This window comes from Macrosteles quadrilineatus, unplaced genomic scaffold, assembly GCF_028750875.1.
Source record: "Macrosteles quadrilineatus isolate MER2022 unplaced genomic scaffold, UCM_ALF_1.0 Scaffold_7__1_contigs__length_78375512, whole genome shotgun sequence".
Taxonomy (NCBI): domain Eukaryota; kingdom Metazoa; phylum Arthropoda; class Insecta; order Hemiptera; family Cicadellidae; genus Macrosteles; species Macrosteles quadrilineatus.
In genome coordinates, this window is record NW_026542600.1 from 32,289,981 (window position 1) to 32,309,782 (window position 19,802).

The following is a 19,802-nucleotide window of genomic DNA, read 5'->3' on the forward strand; positions in this document are numbered from 1 at the left end:
AGTAACCATAATGCATAAATTTCCTCCCTATAAAGTTCAGATTTTACACGAGTTGCACAATATTAATTCGGATAGGAGGTTACAATTTTGCAAACAAATGATAACAAAATAACGAAATATCAGTGAAGAAGAGTATATGCTTTTCAGATGAGTGCTCTTTTTTCCTTAACAGTTTTGTTAACAAACACTACTGACGTGACACTAACCCTCAAGCATTTACTAAAGGACATTCCCAGTGGCCACTAAAGTTAAACGTTTGGGCAGGGATTTATGGAGACACCATTGTTGGTCCTTTGTTCTTCGAAGACAATTTGAAAGGAGACAAATATCTAAACTTGAAACAAGAGATCAAACCTCTTATCGTGGATATAATTGAGAATACAGTAAATGAGCATGGCGAGATGGAGCATGATGAGAATGCTGTTTACTTTCAACAAGATGGAGCACCCCCTCACTACCAAACGAACGTAAGAGACTGGTTGAATCTGCATTTTACTGACCGATAAATGGGACCCAGGGGTTCAATTGAGTGGCCCGCAATATCACCAGATCTTATGCCATTGGATTTCTTTTTTGTGGGGGCATTTAAAACCGTAGTGTACTAAACCCTACCCGTTGATTTAGTTGATCTCAGAAATTTAATGTAACAGCTCTTCGAGAAGAAAGAGAAACATTCCAAAAAGTGAGGGATGAGTTTGAGAACTTTATCATTGATTGTATGGCGAAAAATGGTAAACATCTTGAAAACTTTCTTTAGTGTTACGTACCCCTCGTCCAAAGGGGTAGTAACGGTGGGGGGGGGGGGGGGGGGTGGTGTAGCTCAGAATAAATACACTAGGCTTACCTTAACATTCATCTTTACTGTTACTTGGTCCCTGACGCTCGTCCTCCCTTGTTCTGCCCTAAGTACAAAATCTGACTGCCCTCAGCCTACGCGACAGATAGGTCCTCTTCCTGTCGTCTCGCCCATCGTCCTCTCTCCCTCTGCTCTCCTCTGGGGGTTGATGTAGTCTCAGGATGACATCTTCCTCCTCCGTAGTCCCCGTGCCGGGTCCCGCACTCGTCCGTCACCTCCGACTCTCGACCACGCAACAACCACACTGCCTCTTGACTGACTGCCCTGTCTCTAACCCAGTGCTGCCACCTCTCTCCAAACACGGGGAACAGGGTGCCACAGTCGGGGAATTATGATGAGTGATTAGTCCCGACGATGGGAAAATGGGACCCATCGTCATACTAGGTAAGCCAAAATATGATAGGTTTTCAAATATTAATTATTACTTTAAATACATCATGCTGTAAACACTTTCTGTTAAATGTTGTACGTTTCAACTGACTTTTCATTATTAATTGTTTTTCTTGAAGTAAACCACAAACCACAGCTAACAGTAAAATTTACAGATCGTGAAAATATCTCACAAATTTATAACCCGATTTAAAAAATTTTGTTCATGCCTTTTCATTTGAAATGTCACAAAGGATACCTTGCAATTTAAATGTTTTAAGTTAAAGGTGAATGGAAACTTAATGTTTAATTCACAGCAATTAGGACCAAACGTCAATAGACGATTCCTGCAAACTGCAGCTTTCTATCTATTGCAGTTTTTACATAAATAAAAAACCAAATTTAATAGAACACCTGATTATATTGCTCTGACAATTATTAAAATTGTAAATTTAAAGTTCCTTTTTTTTAACCAGAACTAGTTATTAAACATGAAAATAGTTTACTTTCTCAATCATATTTGATCCAAACCATCTAATTTGAATCGGCAACATGGAGTGTTTTGTCAAAAGCGTTGGGTATTGGAATAAAATAACCCTGTTGTAGCTTTAAAAATTAAAAATAAAATAGTTTATTTGTTGAATAAAAAATATTATTTCTAGGCTACAAGATAGCAATAGTGGCAGTACAGTAATCTTAATTATTACATTATGGAAATCATTTCCACTTATAAAATTCATCAGACAAAAAACTTAAATTCCTTATTTACAACATGACCGGCCATTGCATGTTGTATGTTGCAATATTTCTTCTTTTAGCTTATTTTTAACAGTTTGTTGGAGTTCTTGGTAAATATTTTCCATCTGGTAAGGGTCTTGGTTGATGTCATAAAACTCTTTCAAGTATCCAACCTGAAAGTGAAACATCATAATGAGCTTATTATTTGCAAAGTTTTTTTACATTTTTGGCAGATTATAGATGAGTGTGAGAGTGGTTCCAAGCCAAGCTTAGAACAAAGATAACTGATGACTTGTTCTACCTTGTAGTTTACTAAAATCCAGAATGAAGACCTTACTCAGAACTCTCACTCAGAAAATAAAAACGTTGCATTACAATCTGTTAGAATTGAGAAGTGCTGCCATTAAAAATAGTAAGTTTCATTACTAGGACTGAAAGTGGAATTTTCCAGCATACACTTAAGTTTCACAGGAAAACCAAAGAGGAAAACAAAGCCGAGCATGAGAGAGTTATTTTCATGCACAAGGTTAAGCTGAGGATTGGAATAATTGAACAAGTGCCGGAAAATCACTTATGAAATCACTTATGAAAATCACTTTCTGCATGACTTATAAATGATACTTTTCATCATGGCGAAAAATACACACATACAGAATAACAAACCTTAGTAATATTGCAACTATTAAAATTCTCAACTAACAGTTTTTAAAAAATATAAAAAAAATCAAATGTTTAATAGCAAACCTGTATGATAACTTAAAAATTCGACTAGATTAAATGTGCTAGTTGTCCTAGTGTTTATGTAGGAAAAACGGGGCGCACTTTTAAAACTAGATATAAGAAGCATCATCCGAAACCGAAAGCTGACAAACAAAAGTCTACATTTGCCCAACATCTAATGGACAATAATCATGACCTAAATGACCTCAACACTGGCTTGGAAATCCTTCACACATGTACAAAAGGCAATAAATTGGACACCCTGGAAGAATTTGAAATTTACAAAGCACATACAAAAAATGACAATAGCGAACTTATTTCAAATGACAAACTACAATTCAAATCACACGTAATTTTCAATAGTATTTTAAATCAGAGGAAGGATTCAAGACCAAGAGGGCAAAGTACAAATGATAATGCCGCTGCTGACACGACACTGCAAGAATGACTCCAGTCAGCTACTTGCTCTTGTGCGAATATGTGTAATCAACAGGCCTGTTTAGTCAAAAACCCCCGTTTATGTTTATGTATGTGTACGTCGCGTGTGACAGTTTGTGTTTTTGTATATTAACGACGCCACTAAGGCTGAACGTCTGATGATGGCATGGATATGCTGAAACGGCCGTAACAATGTTACAACTTCTATGAGCTGATTGACGAAGGTAATCTTATTTATTGACTAGTCACAAGATCAGCTCAGGGGCTAAAAAATATGGATTTTAATAAAAATGAGAATTTCAAGATTATGTTTACTGTGCTGTTTTCATTGTTGGCGACAATCAGTCATATTTTTATAAGTTTTTAAAGTTTTGAAATACCCACTTCTTGTTCTTAATTTTAGTTTTAGACCAATCTTTATAATTGAAAATTTTCTTTACAACGTATATGGTTTCATGTTTATAGATTTCTCAGATAAATGTAAATCAATACTTCGTCACTTACTTTAACTAGTATTCCTCTTCACATCTTTCTCGTGAATTCTTTGGTGGAAGGTTATTTATTATCTCTAAAGCTTTATCAAATCATCAGAAATATTAAATAAATTTTGAGCAATTTCAAACACACACTATGCTAAAAAAAGCAAAAACAAACTAATGCCAGTTTCTGAATACATTTAGATTGTGCAACAATGAAAACAGCTGATTTAAATAATTAAAATAAACATAGTGGGTAAATGGATAACTAATCGAGAGCGAGGGAAAGTAAGTTTAGAGAGAGGGAAAACCAGCTGTTCGTTTTTCCCTCGCTCTAAATTAGAGCTTGGAGAAAAACTACTTTCTTTGATATCAGCTGTTATCGAAAATAACTGATAAAAAAAATGTCCCTTGTTTATTTGATTAGTGATGTCAGTTCTCTCTTCTACAGTCCCGACATCTAGCCTAGCCTACCAGCCAGGGACAGCAGTGCTCCTAGATACACATAAAACTTATACTCTTTATTCCGGGGAAAAAATGTAAATCAACACATAGCAGAAATTAAAATTGTGTAGGCCTAATCGATTCTGTAATAAAATTGAAAAGAGGAGTTTTATCATGTGATGAATTTAGATCTATTTCTTAAGTCTGGAAAACTTGAATATGAATTAGGAAAATACACAAAATATGAAATATCATCTATGAAAGAAGCAACTGCTAAATACGTACCTCTTTATAGAACTCACAGTAAATGTAATTTTCATCATGAGCAATACTACGAACACAATTGTAAGTGTTATTTAGAGCATCTTGACATTTACATGAAGAGGAGGGAGAGCATTCCTGAAACATCAAATCATGTTGTGTTTAAAGTTGTTTATGATAGTTCTTGGTGTATATGATGGGTGGTTCATGGTGCATATGATGGTTCATTGTGTATATGAGGGATTATAGTATACCTATTGATAATTCATAGTGTATATGATGGTTCATGGTGTATATGATGGGTGGTTCATGGTGCATATAATGGTTCATTGTGTATATGAGGGATTATAGTGTACCTATTGATAATTCATAGTGTATATGATGGTTCATGGTGTATATGATGTCTAATGGTGTATATGATAGTTCATTGTGTAGTTATAAGAAAATTAAAATGGTGAACGATCGATGATCGGTTTTATGTGGGTGAAGCGGAGCACAGAGTTTCAAAATATAATTTCGCTGCTCAATATTTAACTTTTAATATATACAGTGTGCTTGGTATAAGTGTGCCAGCTGTTTTATTCTAAAGTTATAAGAGAAAAATGTTAAATTGTAACTGCCTTGGATTTTTTATTTTAAAAACTTTAGTCAAGTTGAAAAAATAGTTTTAGCTGCCATTTTTCCAATATGGCTGCGAACTTTGATTTTTCTTATGGAAGACCCTATATTTTATGATTTTTCTATAAAGTTAATGCCATTTAAAAACGTTTTTATTCTTGGTATTTTTTTCTCTAAAGCTACTCATTTAGAAGTAACAGTGTGTTAAAACTAAGAAAACATGACTTGCGGTGTACATACTGTGCCATGTAGCTCCTATACGAGTAAGTTTGAAGAGAAAATGCTTGGAGTAAATAAGTCTTAAAATGGCATCTACATTCTAAAATGACCATTAAAAACATAAAAAAATATTGAATCCATTATTTCAAAAATGGTCGCACTTCAAAATGGCAGAAAGTTATAAAATAAGAAAACTATGTATTTTATGGGATTATTGAAATGTCTGTAACTGTTTAGGGATCAATAATTAGTCCAGTAAAAATTTGTTATGGAACTAATTAACAGTATCAAACAAAAACTACAGCCAAAGTGTTGAAATTGAACCCACATACAGACACTGATTTGAATGTAAGCTTCTTACAGACAGGGTGTAGGCATCTGCAAAGTGGCAGGATGAAGAGACGGTTTTTAAGTCTCCTTCTCCCACGTACTCTATGAGAAATGCCCGTCTCGGAGGCAAGGGCTCAACGGATGTGGCCATGGACAGAAAGGAGCGTCCATCCATGTATGTTGGGGGCTGGAGCCCTGCCATGGCCAGTATAGTTGGAGCAATATCTACATTGACTACCACCCCCTCCACAAGACTCTTCCCCCGCACCCCAGGCCCCCGTAGTAGTAGTGGCACACGAATATCTGTTTCATAAGGTTGTCTCTTGTCCCATGGCAGTGAAAATTGACCTGCAAGAAATCGAACAAATGCAATATTAAAATGTACAGCTGCCTAAAACATCGGTTGACTTGAATTCACAAGGTTTGTTTCCATTTTTTTAAGCCCTGCATGGAATTTGGACTACAGAATTTTGTTGAATGTCAAACAATGAAAAAATTCTCTCACAATATGTCCCCAGCCCCCACTTAAAAACAGTTTAGGGAAGGTAACTATTTGACAAGTGGCTTTCATTTATTTAAATTGTAATATACCTTTAGTGGTATTGATTAACTGATGGAGAAATAACCTGGAGATAGAATTTTAAAGGTGTAAATGGACAGTCTCATGATACTTGCATACTTCTTTACAAAACAGAGGTTGATAGCATAAACAATGTCTGATATCAAATCAAAAGTTCTTTATTTATTTCATGCACAATTGCATATAAATAGTGTCACAGTAAAAAACATCCAGTATTCAAACCTTGACTATTTAAAACAATTAAATTGTTCTTGTTGTACATATAGTGTAGGCCTATAAAGCCACAGCAATAGAACAAGTACTTACTCTATGCACTTATCACTTGGAACGCTACTCACTATGGTCCGAGTCACTTTACATCTAACCTTGGTAAGCTATAGTTGTAACCTGTAACTTACTACTAGACCTAATAGTTAAACATGGTGGCAGCTATGGTACCGGATTACCATGCCTTTTTTACAAATTGAATTGATGATTTTAGATCAAAATCAAGAAGTTTGAAGTTTTATTTTCATTGTGCGTGAGTGAAGTATTTCAGTTTTAATATGTAATATCAAATGTATCAATGCTATTGATGAGCATTAGAGTCAATGAGAGCTCTACGTTTGATTGACGATATAACTCTAGGTTTTGAACAGTTGCAATATATTTTCAAGTTTTGAGAATTACAGTCGGAAGAAAACCCACATTATCAAGAGTGGAGATATTTAGTTTCAATTAATCATATTCAAGTACAAGTTTTGCATTTTATTTTATTTTCCAAGATGTTGCAACGTGGTAAATTGCAAAGCTGTAAGCTGCAGGTTTGAGAAGGAAAGTTGCAAGTTCATGCACAAACCTGAAAGTTCAATTGTGCAATTTGTTCATTACGTCTATAAAACTCATATTTACTGTAAGTATTTAATAACAGTACATGGCTACTATATAAATCTGCTGAATTGAAGAGTGAAGATTTTATTGAAGTAGTTGTTGGAAATAATATTTTAAAATTAGCCTATTTTATCAATGTTCTAGGCTAGGCCTACCCATCTTGAGTGAACAATATTTTATAGCCTACATGAATTTCAAATTGTATCTGACTAGGCCTATCATTTAGAAACTACTGAAGTTGCAAATTTTCATCAATTTATCACTTAATAGTCTGTATTCTACATAGGCCTACTTGAAAAAAGAAAAAGTTAGGTAACTTAGTCTATGGATGAGCCAAACCTAACTGCGTTCCAACGTAGGCCAATGACCTGTTAGTACTAACACTGTCTGAGAAGTATTTTGTAGGCCTAGACAGGCAATAAGTCAAGTGCTGGACACTGTTGCGTCTACGTACTGTAGGCCTATTGGTTGAGTTACTTTGGCCTAGGCCTAACTTGGTCAAGCTGAGAAGAAAATTATTGTATAATAGCCTATGTCTTTTATTTTCGATACTATCCATATTTTATGCAATTTCATTGATTTTATGTGTACATGTCTAAATTATTTTATGTCATTTGAAGATGACTGGTTCTGATAGCAAGTCTACAGATGGAGAGCGAGTTGTCTCGTCTGTCAGTATGCATCTACCGCCGCCTTTGCCGGTAGAGATCAAAGGAGATGTTGTAGAGAATTGGAAGTTTTTTAAACTTCAGTTTGGAAATTATAGTGTTGCAACAGGACTAGAGGAAAAAGATGAGAGTATTAAAGTTGCTACTCTATTGTCAGTTATTGGTAAAGACTGTTTGAAAATTTTCACAACACTTGACTTAAACAAAACTCAAAAAGCTAAAGTCAGTGATATCCTTGCAGGTTTTGATAAATATTTTGAACCTGAAAAAAATGTGATTTATGAAAGATTTGTTTTTGGCTCTGCCAATCAGGAACCGAATGAGAAAATTGAACAATATATTTGTAGACTTAGACAACTCAGCTCAACTTGTCAGTACCAATCTTTGGAACAGGAATTAATTCGAGACCGTCTAGTTTTAGGAGTACAGGACTTGGGACTAAGGAAAAAATTGTTGTCCGACCCAAAATTGACCTTAGCTACAGCTATTGACCACTGCAGAGCACATGAAGCTACGGATGAACAACTGAAGCATCTCAACTTCAAGGAGAAGGTTGATTTTAAAGAAGAGGTTCATAAGATGCAAGGTACTAGTGGAAGACATCGCTCACAAGGTAGGACCCTTCCAAATTCTTTTAATAAATCCAGTCAATCCAGAAGAAAATGTTTGTTTTGTGACAAACCTCATGAATTTAAAAGGGATGTTTGTCCTGCTTTTGGGAAAGTCTGTGACAATTGCAAAAAACCAAATCATTTTGCTAAATGTTGTAGGAACACCTTTTCTACTAATAGGCCTAATTCAAAATATAAGAATAAATATGATAAATACTCTAACCGTAATGTTCATCTTGTAGAACAGATTGAAAGTGATGTTGAGAGTAGCTCAGAGTCTCTATATAAAATAGATTGTATTAACCTAGCGAGATCGGATGATCCAACTAGTCGTAAGGGACAGTGGTTTACTAAACTTGCCTTTTGCACAGATAGTAGTAATAACGTTTGTTATTTGAAGTGTCAGCTCGACACTGGAGCCTCTTGTAATATAATGCATAAGAATGATTTGGAGAAGCTTACTGTAGGCCTAAATAAGATTGATGGGATGGTTCTCAGAGAAACTGACACTTTGTTGAAGTGCTATAGTGGTAAAATCATTAAGCCCGTTGGTGAAGCAAAGCTTAAGCTTGTTCATGATGATAAGTTTCATAAATTAACTTTTAAAATAGTCAATGAATCGGCCTACCAGAAACCTCTCTTGTCTGCAGAAGCATGTGAACAACTCGGAATAATTCAAGTTAACGCTAAGCTATGTAAAGTTGAACAAGTTAGTAATTCCGAAGATATCATTGCCGAATATGAAGATGTCTTCAACGGTCTAGGTTGTCTTCCAGGTGTGTATCACCTAGAAGTTGATCCGAGTGTAGTGCCAGTCAAGAATCCGCCACGAAGGATCTCCATTCCACTTAGAAAAAAACTTAAGGACAAAATTAATGAACTAGAAAGTCAGGGAATTATTGTGAAAGAAACAAATCCTACAGATTGGATCAGTAATATTGTGGTTGTAATGAAAAATGACAAAATGAGAATTTGCCTTGATCCTAGAAATTTAAATTGTGCATTACAGCGCCCACATTACCAATTGCCTACCATAGATGATATATTGCCTGAACTGGCAAGGGCAAAGGTCTTTACAGTTTTGGATGCCAAAAATGGGTTTTGGCAGGTTAGGCTGGATGATGAATCGAGTAGGCTTACTACTTTTTGGACTCCCCAAGGAAGATATCGTTGGAAAAGACTTCCATTTGGGCTTGCCCCAGCTCCTGAAGAATTTCAAAGAAGACTACACGAGGTTGTTTGTGATCTCGAAGGTATTGCGGTTATCGCTGATGACATCCTTGTTTACGGATGTGGAGATTCTGAGACGGAAGCTGTAATGGACCATGACCAGAAGTTAAAAAGACTATTAGCTAGGGCTAGAGAAACAAATTTAAAACTCAACAAGAAGAAGATGAGACTGAGAGAAAAAGAAGTAACTTTTATGGGGCATGTGTTGTCTCAAGATGGACTTAAAACTGACATGACCAAAGTGAAGGCGATACTAGACATGAAGAAACCTGAGAATATTAAAGATATTCAACGATTCCTTGGATTTGTAAATTATATGGCTAAATTTGTGCCATCTCTTTCGGAAATATGTGAACCGTTAAGGCAACTTACTCGGAAAGATGTTCCATGGATTTGGGATAAAACACATGATCTGTCGTTTGAAAATGTTAAGAAATGCATCACGTCAACTCCAGTTCTTAAATATTTTGATGTGAAGGAGCCAGTAACTATTCAATGTGATGCCAGTAGTACCGGTCTTGGTGCAGCGATCTTGCAGTCAGGTCAGCCCATTGCATTTGCGTCCCGGACATTGTCAACTGTAGAAAGAAGATATGCTCAGATTGAGAAGGAATGCTTAGCTATTCTCTTTGCTTGTAAACGATTTCAATACTACATCAATGGGAAAAAAGATGTAACCATACAAACTGACCATCAGCCTTTGGTTTCAATTTTTAAAAAATCTCTGCTGACTGCACCGCGACGACTACAATGTATGCTTTTGAAACTACAAAAATTCAATTTCACACTAGAGTATAAGAAAGGTTCAGAGATGACAATTGCTGACACTTTATCAAGAGCAGCAGTATCTCATGACTCAATCAAGAACCAAGAAGACATTGAGACTTATCAGGTATATCAAATCACAAAAGAAGACAGGTGTTTCAAAGCACTAGAAAACATAGATTCAACACAACATTTGAATGTCACACCAGAACGTCTTAAACAGATGAAAGATCTTACAGCACAGGATGTAACTCTGCGGGCCCTGACAACCGTAATTACTGCTGGGTGGCCTAGGAGTAAAGAAGAGGTGAGCGCACAGCTAAGGGAATATTGGAATTTCCGTGATGAACTTGTGGCACATGACGGCCTCGTCTTCAGAGGGAATAGGCTAGTAGTACCTATCACTATGAGAAAAGAGATGCTAAAGAGAATACATTCAAGTCATCCAGGTCTGGATGCGTCACTAAGGAAAGCTCGTGAGGCGCTATACTGGCCCCGCATGTCAGAAGATATTAAACAAAACATTGAACAATGCTCAGCCTGTCTACTAAATTCTCCAAATCAACCACATATGCCAATGCAAACACATGAAGTACCTGATCTACCCTGGCAGCGTGTAGCGATGGACATTTTCACGCTAAGAAGGAAAAACTACCTAGTAACAATTGACTACTATTCAGATTTTTGGGAACTTGACGAACTAGAGGATACAACATCGTCAACATTGATTGAGATATCCAAGAAAAACTTCAGCCGATGGGGAATCCCCAAAACACTGGTTACAGATAATGCAAAAAATTTTATAAGTGAAGATTGGACTAAGTTTGCCAAAGAATGGGAATTTTCCCATGTAACATCTTCGCCCTATCATGCGAGAGGTAATGCTAAAGCCGAAGCAACTGTCAAGATTGCAAAAAATACACTGAAGAGACTTTTTGACAAAGCAGAAGAAGAAGATATCGATATATGGTTAGCCATTCTTGAGTGGAGAAACACTGAAAGTAAAGGTGTGGCCAGCAGTCCCGTTCAACGGATAATGTCACGTCGAACAAGGTCTTTAGTTCCCATGAAAAGCGAGCTCTTCAAACCATATGTTCAGACTCAAGTGAGAGATAGGTTGATCAAGAAAAAACAGATGTATAAGTACCAGTATGACAGGAGTTCAAGACATTTGCCTGATCTAGAAATTGGACAAGGAGTAGCGGTAAAAACTAAACCACAGCAAACCAATAGCAAGTGGGCGATGGGCACAGTTGTGTCAAAACCTTCCTCAAGATCTTACATTATTAAAACACCTGAAGGTTTGTACCGTAGAAACAGAGAAATGCTAAAACCAAGTTCGAGTCCTAAATGCAGCCACACAGCAAAAAAGTCATTGTTCATGTACGATACTCCATTTTCCCAGTCGACAGAACTTGTTGAAGTAAATGAACCTATCAGAGACCATGTTACACCGGAAAGAGCCCAAATGAAGACTACTCGTTCAGGACGTCTCATAAAAACGCCCGAACGTTACAAACATTAAAACAGAAATGAGGTAGAAGAAGATGTTTATTTTTAGTTATGTTTTGCAAAAATTATTTTGATTGAAGAGTGGAAAATATTTTTATTGAAATTTCGGAAGCAGTTTTTTGAAGTTCTAGAAGATATTTTTATTTGAATTTTAGAAGATATTTTTATTTGAATTTTAGAAGATATTTTTATTGACATAAAGAGAAGAAATTTGAGTTTTTTGAAAAAATCCTTGGAGGGAAGGATGTTGTACATATAGTGTAGGCCTATAAAGCCACAGCAATAGAACAAGTACTTACTCTATGCACTTATCACTTGGAACGCTACTCACTATGGTCCGAGTCACTTTACATCTAACCTTGGTAAGCTATAGTTGTAACCTGTAACTTACTACTAGACCTAATAGTTAAACAGTTCTCATTCATACTTTTATTTTTGTTGTGAACAAATAAGGTGGAAAAAGTCATCTAGAAATTCTAGAACCTTGTCAAGTGTGGAGGAGCTACCAAGGTGTTCCAAACAAGGAGGACAGTTTGTGGGTCCTCCCCAGAAAATTTTCCATTTTTAAAGCCGTTCAGTGACTTTTTAAAGCCATTTTTAAGGTCTAGAACTGTGTCCAAAAACCGCAGTTACATTTTTTATAAAGAAATGTATGTTTGAATTTCTACTTCCAGGGTCCAATGGGAGGGGGTTTTAGCTTCCCCTTTCGAACCGCCCCGGTTTATGAAAGACTCGGATTGTAAAACAACAGTGAGGTTACCTAGATGATACCCATGATCTGAGGTGTAGATGATGTAAGTGTTATCCAGTTGGCCGATGTCTGTTAGCTTATTGATGTTAGAAGCCACCATGTCATCAACGGACAGTAATGTTTCCCACCTCCGCGCGTAGTAGCTGTCTACCCTCGCCACTGTCTCTTTGGGCAATGGTGCCACTCCCATGTTTAACAGCCAGTGACGATTCTGCAACATTCAAATAATCATATTATAACATTCAAGTAATATTATGAAAATTTTCCATGACATACCTAGGCCTACATAAAATGTATACTATTAACATAGATCTCTGTTTAACAAGGTCTCCTTAACTGAAACCTCTGGGTCAATTGGTCCTGCCTGAACCAGAACACTGGTTACTGGAATATTCACCAACAAAAGGTGCTTGGCAACACAAAGGTTCGGGCATGGACATCCCCCATTCTCAACGTTGGTACGGATGTGGTCAATCCACCTTTTGGTCTAAATAACCATGCTCAGAGCGTTGAAGACAGTGGACACAATGTACCTGCCTGTACATTTTGTCAATGCAGTTCAATTTTTGTACTGGACTATAACACTTGTTTTGCTGGATATGTTCCAAGCACACATTAGAGTCCCACGAGGATGGGAAAGTCCAAGATTTAAAGAGGCCACCAACCTATTAAAAAAAAGATATAAATGTATATATTTGTATATATAGAGTTAGAAAGAAGAAAAACCGTTTTTGTCAAATGTTAATGGTATAAAAAACTAATTTTCAAAATTTTATCAAAACACATCCATAAACCAGCAACTACATGACGGTTTACTTTTTCTACATGAGACTAACATGAAAATTTTTAATGTACAGTTTTTTTCTAATTTTCTCTTAAACAATTAAGCGTACCGTACAACATTTTAGTAGGCTATGGTAAATTGTATGTTTTTTAGCTCTACATAATGGCTAGAATTACAATTGGACGTTTCCATGTTTTAAGGGTAAACATTTGGTAAAAACAAATTTAAAAAAAATTATACCCTTCCCATGACCCAATTTCGCTGGATTCAAGCCCAGCCCTATACCTGTAGGGCTGGATTAGAAGAGCTAGTTGAAAATGGGAGTTGTGTGATAATAGCTATATAAAAATAGCGATTTATGTGAAATTTCATCAAAATCTTATATATACCTGTATACAAATTTGAACCAATAGTGTTTTTGACCTCAAAATGGATTAGTAAATTGGTCCCGGGTCTAGATATTACCGTCCCCCTACAGCAAAAACTTCTTCCCTATAGGGGAAATTTTGCTAAAAAGTCAAATTGAAATGATATTTCCTTCAACAAAATATGTAAGTAAACATGAGGTCACTGTAAAATTATGGAATACATTTTTGTCAGAAAAAAGTTCTGACCGACCATGACAGGATTCGAACCTGCAATCTTCGGATCCGAAGTCCGATGCCTTATCCCTTAGGCCACACGGTTGTTAAAGGGAGGAGCCAAAATTGTATTTGAGAAACTGTCAATGATTGTGTTATTGTAACTTAGTTGTTTTATTGTTAAGCTATGCGTTTTGTAAACTGAGTACATGAGTGAAAATTTAAAAACGTACGTTTTCAGGAAAAGCACTTTGCAAATTTTTTTCCCCTTTTTTCAAAACTTTTATTATTTTTTTTATTTTATTAACATTTGAAGTTTCATAAAATGTCCATGGTAACGCAATATCTTTGGTAGTTTTTATTTTAAAGAGCATCTTTAGTGGAAAAACACAAAATCCTGTCACGACCATAACGGACGTTTAAATGAATATTAAAAATGGTTAATATTATTTTTATAACTATGTTTTGCTATAAACTAATTTACTTTTATGACCATTATACAATAAAAAGGTCACTGAGCTTTTGGCATATTTGGTCTTTCTAGAAAAAAATAAAAAAACTCAAAAAATTGAAAATAAGCCAATAAAATCTTTTTAAGTTTGTATAACTCCAAAAAAACTTACCTGAGACCCGAAAAATGATTATGTTTGTATAGAGGTGTGCTTTTTTTGTGTATAAAACTTTGAAATATGACGATATTTTAATTTTTGAAATTTTTATGATACAAATCATAAACGTGATGGTCAGGGACAAGCGGTACGGTCGTGAATTGTCTGGAATAATCTAAATCTTTCTAAACAATCCTTCAATTATACTGTTAGTTATAATAAAAATATGTGTTTCAATTGAACTTAACTGTCCAATTTACAATTATATTAAAGTTATTGTCACGACCAAACACACTATAATCCATAAGGCTGGATTGGTCGTGAAAAAACCCGCGATGGTCGTGAAACTTTGGTCGTGAAATTACGTGTTATTTGGCTGTGTTCTGGCAGTAGCCCTGCACCTCATGTTCGAGGATACAAAGTGGACTTCTAGGTTAATCTAGCAATTGAAATATCTAATAAACAAAAAATAACACCATGTCTACTACATCGAATGACTACGTACGGTCATGGACACACCAAAATTACAAAAAACACAATCTTTCCTTTATTAATCTTGTAATTCCTCCTTTCAACTCGAAACGACCGGCACTACAATCCTGACATACACCCCGAACTAGTCTCTAAAACCAACTAAATCCATCGACGCCAGGCTTGCCACTGTCGTGCTCCAAAGTTGAAAATTGTTCCCAAATGGTCGTGACGCCAAATCGAGGGACAGACTTATTTTGTCATGGTAGTCAGTTTGCAATGCCAATAAAATTATAATATGCCCCTTTTATGTAAATTTAATAATCATTGATGACATAAAAATATGGCTTTATATATTTCGGCATGAATAATTAGTCTAAAAACAGCGTGAAAGTTGGAAAATGTGCCCTAGGGACACGTCATGGTCGTGAATTTCGAGACTTTAAAAATACGAAAAAAGTACCTAGAACCTATTTAAAACCAAATAAATGTGTGTAACATGTTGCCCCCGTCCCAAAAAATATTATAACACATAATAATAAACTACAAATCCAGTATCTACGAAGTAAAAGGCCAGGGACATGAAAACGTACGTTTTTAAATTTTCACTCACATATGTCACAGTAGGCCTACAGTGAGACTCTCTAAATAAATGCAAGGAATTATTATTGCTTTTTTTACTTTTATTATAAGGGTTTTTCCTTATATTTCATGTGTTTAATGAAAATACCATGAAGGTTGAAAGAAAATTTGTATATATACATTTGTATAGTTGTATACAGTATCAATTAGTGACATGGACAATTTAAACAAAATTATTTTTGATTGAATTAAAGTTCACCAGTAGGAATTCTTCTACAAATATATTTTACTAAAATTTCCCAGCATTCATTAAAATAACTTACATCTAGAGACAAGTCTCCTGATATTTAAATTACACTATCCATTATGTTTTAAAGTTATACTGTAAGGATTGCTGTTGTGATAAATTTGTGGAGTTATCACAACTAATTAGGACTTTAGACAATTTCTGGTGATTCTATTTATTGATAAGGTTACCTTGAGTTTGTGAGTGTTGAAGTTTGGTGTTCGGGGGACTTTGATTCCATTGTATTTTCCTCTATACTTTGTTTCTGGGGTGAAGGGGGCATGGGGAGCAGGTGGTGCAAGTACCATCAAGAAACTTTCATTCTCTTTATGTCTCATATTCTCCAAAAAATCAACACTGTACTTTTCCTGTAAAATAAGAGACAATTTTTTTTTTAATCTTAATCTATAAAATGTAAAGCCCTCACTGACTCCACTGTCTGACTCACTCATCACTAATTCTCCTACTTCCCATTTACCTAGAATACTGAAATTTGGTAAACTGATTCTGTTAGATATTTTAATAATGTCACATTTAAATGCAGTAACTCAATTTTATTTTATTTAATCACGATTCTATTATGTAACTGAATCATCATATAAACAATAACAAATGAACAGAACATATGTAAATAAACAATTATAGTATAAGCCAGTACATTTGGAATGGACACATCAATCCTCCCCCTTAAATTTGGAAGGTAACATGTGGTTGATATGCCGCCTCCATATAGATCCATCATCCATTTCAGGAACGTAAATTAACTGTCCATCCTTGCTCTTTACTTTACCAAACATCCACTTGTTTTTCTTGTCTCTGAAATCATAAGCTTGAACTCTTTTCCCCCTTTTTGAAGTCTCTTATTCCCTTTGCACATTTAAAGTCATTGTTTGAAGGCATGTTATTTGTTATCATCAAATCTAGTCTTGTTCTCACATTTCTCTGAAACATTAGGAAATAAGAATTTGATCCAGTGGAGTTTCTTGATTGTCTCATTTGCATCAAGAATCTTTGTAACTTTATTTCCATATCCCCTCCTTCATCTTTCATGGCTTGTAGACCTTTCTTTATAGTTTGGACAAATCTCTCCACTTGACCGTTGGAAGAAGGGTGGAATGGAGAGCTTGTCTTGTGTAACACACCATAGTTTTTCAAAAATGTTTCAAAAGTATGTCCACAAAATTGTCTGCCATTATCTGAAACTAAAGTACATGGAATTCCAAAAGTAGAAAACAATTGTCTTAATTTTGTGACACACCAATCAGAAGAAGTATTTTTTGTTTGAAATACCTCGACCCATTTTGAGTAAGCGTCAACGTCAATAAAAAAGTAATTGTTTCCAAAACAAGGCCCAGCAAAATCTATATGTATTCTTTGCCAGGGACCATCAGGGGGTTGCCATGGATGAGGAGTCGTTTGAGGTGGTTTGTTTTGTTTTAAACAACATTGTTTACAAGTCTTAGCCAGATGTTCAATATCATGATCAATGCTTTGCCAATAGCAGTAGCTTCTTGCTAAAGCCTTCATTTTAACTATTCCCAAGTGACCAAAATGTATTTCTGTAAGTACTTTTGATTTCAAATTTTGTGGAACGACAACTCTATTACCTTTAAATAAACATCCATCTTGTAATGTAAATTCATAATCATTGTATCCAAGATTCTCAAGACTCTTTCCTTCTTCTAAATGTTGAATGATGGTTTTAAGGTGTTCATCCTTCAGTGATTCATCTGTAATCTGTTGTTTTGTTACTGGGAGTGTTTCTAATTGGTTGATTTGAAAGACAGAATAATCATCAATTGAGTTTGGTAGCGACTTTTCATGTGGAATTCTCGACAAAAAGTCTGCATTGCCGTGTTTTTCTGTTCCTCTAAATTCAACTGTATATTCAAACCCTGAAAGAAAATGAGCGTAATTGAAGATTCTGGTCGCTGCCATAGTAGGTAATGGCAGGTAGTAGGTAGTAGGTAATGGTCTTTTGAGGATCGAATATGGACACAAGGGGTTTATGATCGGTAATCAAGACAAACTTTCGACCATATATGTATGGAAAGAATTTCTTTAGTCCAAAATAAATAGCTGCTGCTTCTTTATCAATCTGACTATATTTTACTTCACTTTTTGTCAGAGTGCGTGATGCAAATGCAATAGGTATTTCTGTACCATTTCCTAGTCTGTGAGAAAGAACTGCTCCGAGTCCTACAGGTGATGCGTCTGTTGCAAGAGTAACCGTCAGATTGGGGTCAAAATGAGTTAAAATTTGTTCACTTGTTATTTCTTCTTTGACTTTTTGAAAGCTATTTTCACAATCAGAGCTCCAGATGAACTTAGCATTTTTTGTAAGTAATCTTGTCAAAGGATATATTTTAGTTGAGTAGTTTTGTATAAATTTGCTGTAGTACGTGGCCAAGCCTAAAAATGTCTTCAATTCACTTACATTAGTAGGTCTTCTAGCGTTTTGCTACAGTTTTCTCAGGACTTTTGTGTAGACCTTTTTCATCAATAATGTGCCCGAGGTATTTGATACTTTTTTTCAAAAGATTTACATTTGTCTCCATTCAAATGTAAGTTGTGCTTCTGTAGAATTTCTAATACCTTCTCTAATCTCAGAAGAGTTTCTTCGTAAGTTGACCCCTGGACTAAAATGCCGTCGAAAAAACATTGTACGCCATCCATACCTTGTAGTAAGGAATCCATTAATTTTTGCCACAGTGATGGAGCAACCTTAACCCCAAACATCAGTCTATTTACTTTGAACAACCCCTTATGAGTACTTAGTGTTTGCATTTTGCTACTCTCTTCATCCACTTTCATATGTAAATAAGCATTGCTTATATCAAGAGAACAAAAGTATTTGCCTCCACTCATTGTAGAAAAAATGTCTTCAATCCTCGGAATTGGGTATTCATTAATCTCGCTTTTGTATCAATCAGCATATTTTCAATACTTTCTCTGCAAGTCAGCTCATTTTCTAAATTTTCTTCTTCTGTATAGAAGTCGATCTTGTATTGAATTAAGTCATACTTTGATTTAATCTCAGCTAACAAATCAAGTCTAGTTTGGATTTCATTGATAGAAAATATTCCTATGTCCACATACTTCTTTACATTTCCAAGCTGAAACTTGACTGTTCTTCGCAATGATTTCAATTTCCTAACTTTATTTACATCTTCTGCTATTTTTTCTAAATCTTCCATTATTCTCGTCGCCATTTGTTAGATATTTTAATAATGTCACATTTAAATGCAGAAACCATTCCATACCCCGCAGTGTTTGCCCCCCCCCCCCCCCAAGAATTTGGTGAAATGACGCCACTGAATAACAGCTAATTTAAACAAAGCTGTAACAAAAAGTTCTGATGCAAAATGAAAACTGGCAAATACTTAATTGTTGTGGTATTGTGCGAATAGGTTAATTTTATTTTTAAGTGTATAATTCATCGACTTATTAATGTAATTTTTTCCCAAGTTTTTATAAAAAAGTATGTATCGTGTTTGTTTCCACCAAAAATAATGTCTGGATACGGAGTAGAGTGTAATTGGAATAACTTTAGTGTAACTTTAGTGACTTTAGTGCATTACTGATCAAGTCTATGACTTGGATGGAAGGGACTAATATTATAGATATGAATGTTTGGAGTATGTCAATATGAAAACTACTTGACCAATTGAGCAGATTTTTTTTCCAATAATAGAGCCAATATAACCACAGGATTACTCATCTTTTATTTTAATATTCTCCTAGGGCACTGCCCTAACAGCTTATTGAGTCAAATGCTGTTCTTTGAAGTAACCATGAAAAGCCACTCGAAATGCTACCCAACCCGGGACGGCAATCAACAGTTTTATTAATACTTTATTAATACTGAGATATCATTACCAAATTTGGCAAATCGTTACTGCTAGTAGTAAGCTACTTTTTACTTTGGAGAAAGAATTGTTTTCGTCAAAATTTTTGTGTACATGTCACCCACGAGGGGGCATAGGGAGTAAGTTGACAATCTTAATGGTAAGCATAGGTTGATATGTGCATCA

At 35.3% G+C, this 19,802-nt stretch overlaps 1 protein-coding gene and 1 non-coding gene across 5 annotated transcripts in view; both read right to left on the bottom strand.

Moving 5' to 3' along the window:
• Positions 1–1,833: 1,833 nt before the first annotated feature.
• The window catches only part of LOC128998422 (N-acetylglucosamine-6-sulfatase-like), a 34,397-nt gene continuing 16,428 nt past the window's right edge, over positions 1,834–19,802 (bottom strand). For all 4 annotated transcript variants that reach the window (XM_054424544.1, XM_054424547.1, XM_054424546.1 and 1 more), the window contains exons 6-10: positions 15,960–16,136; positions 12,466–12,667; positions 5,501–5,817; positions 4,327–4,440; positions 1,834–2,136 (exon numbers count right to left, since the gene is read on the bottom strand). In XM_054424544.1, the coding sequence (XP_054280519.1) occupies positions 1,987–2,136; positions 4,327–4,440; positions 5,501–5,817; positions 12,466–12,667; positions 15,960–16,136 (960 nt within the window). In that variant the 3' untranslated portion in view covers positions 1,834–1,986. The remainder of the gene's footprint in view (positions 2,137–4,326; positions 4,441–5,500; positions 5,818–12,465; positions 12,668–15,959; positions 16,137–19,802) is intronic.
• On the bottom strand, positions 13,855–13,927 carry Trnar-ucg (transfer RNA arginine (anticodon UCG)). The gene has a single exon. It is a non-coding gene; the product is annotated as a tRNA-Arg (tRNA).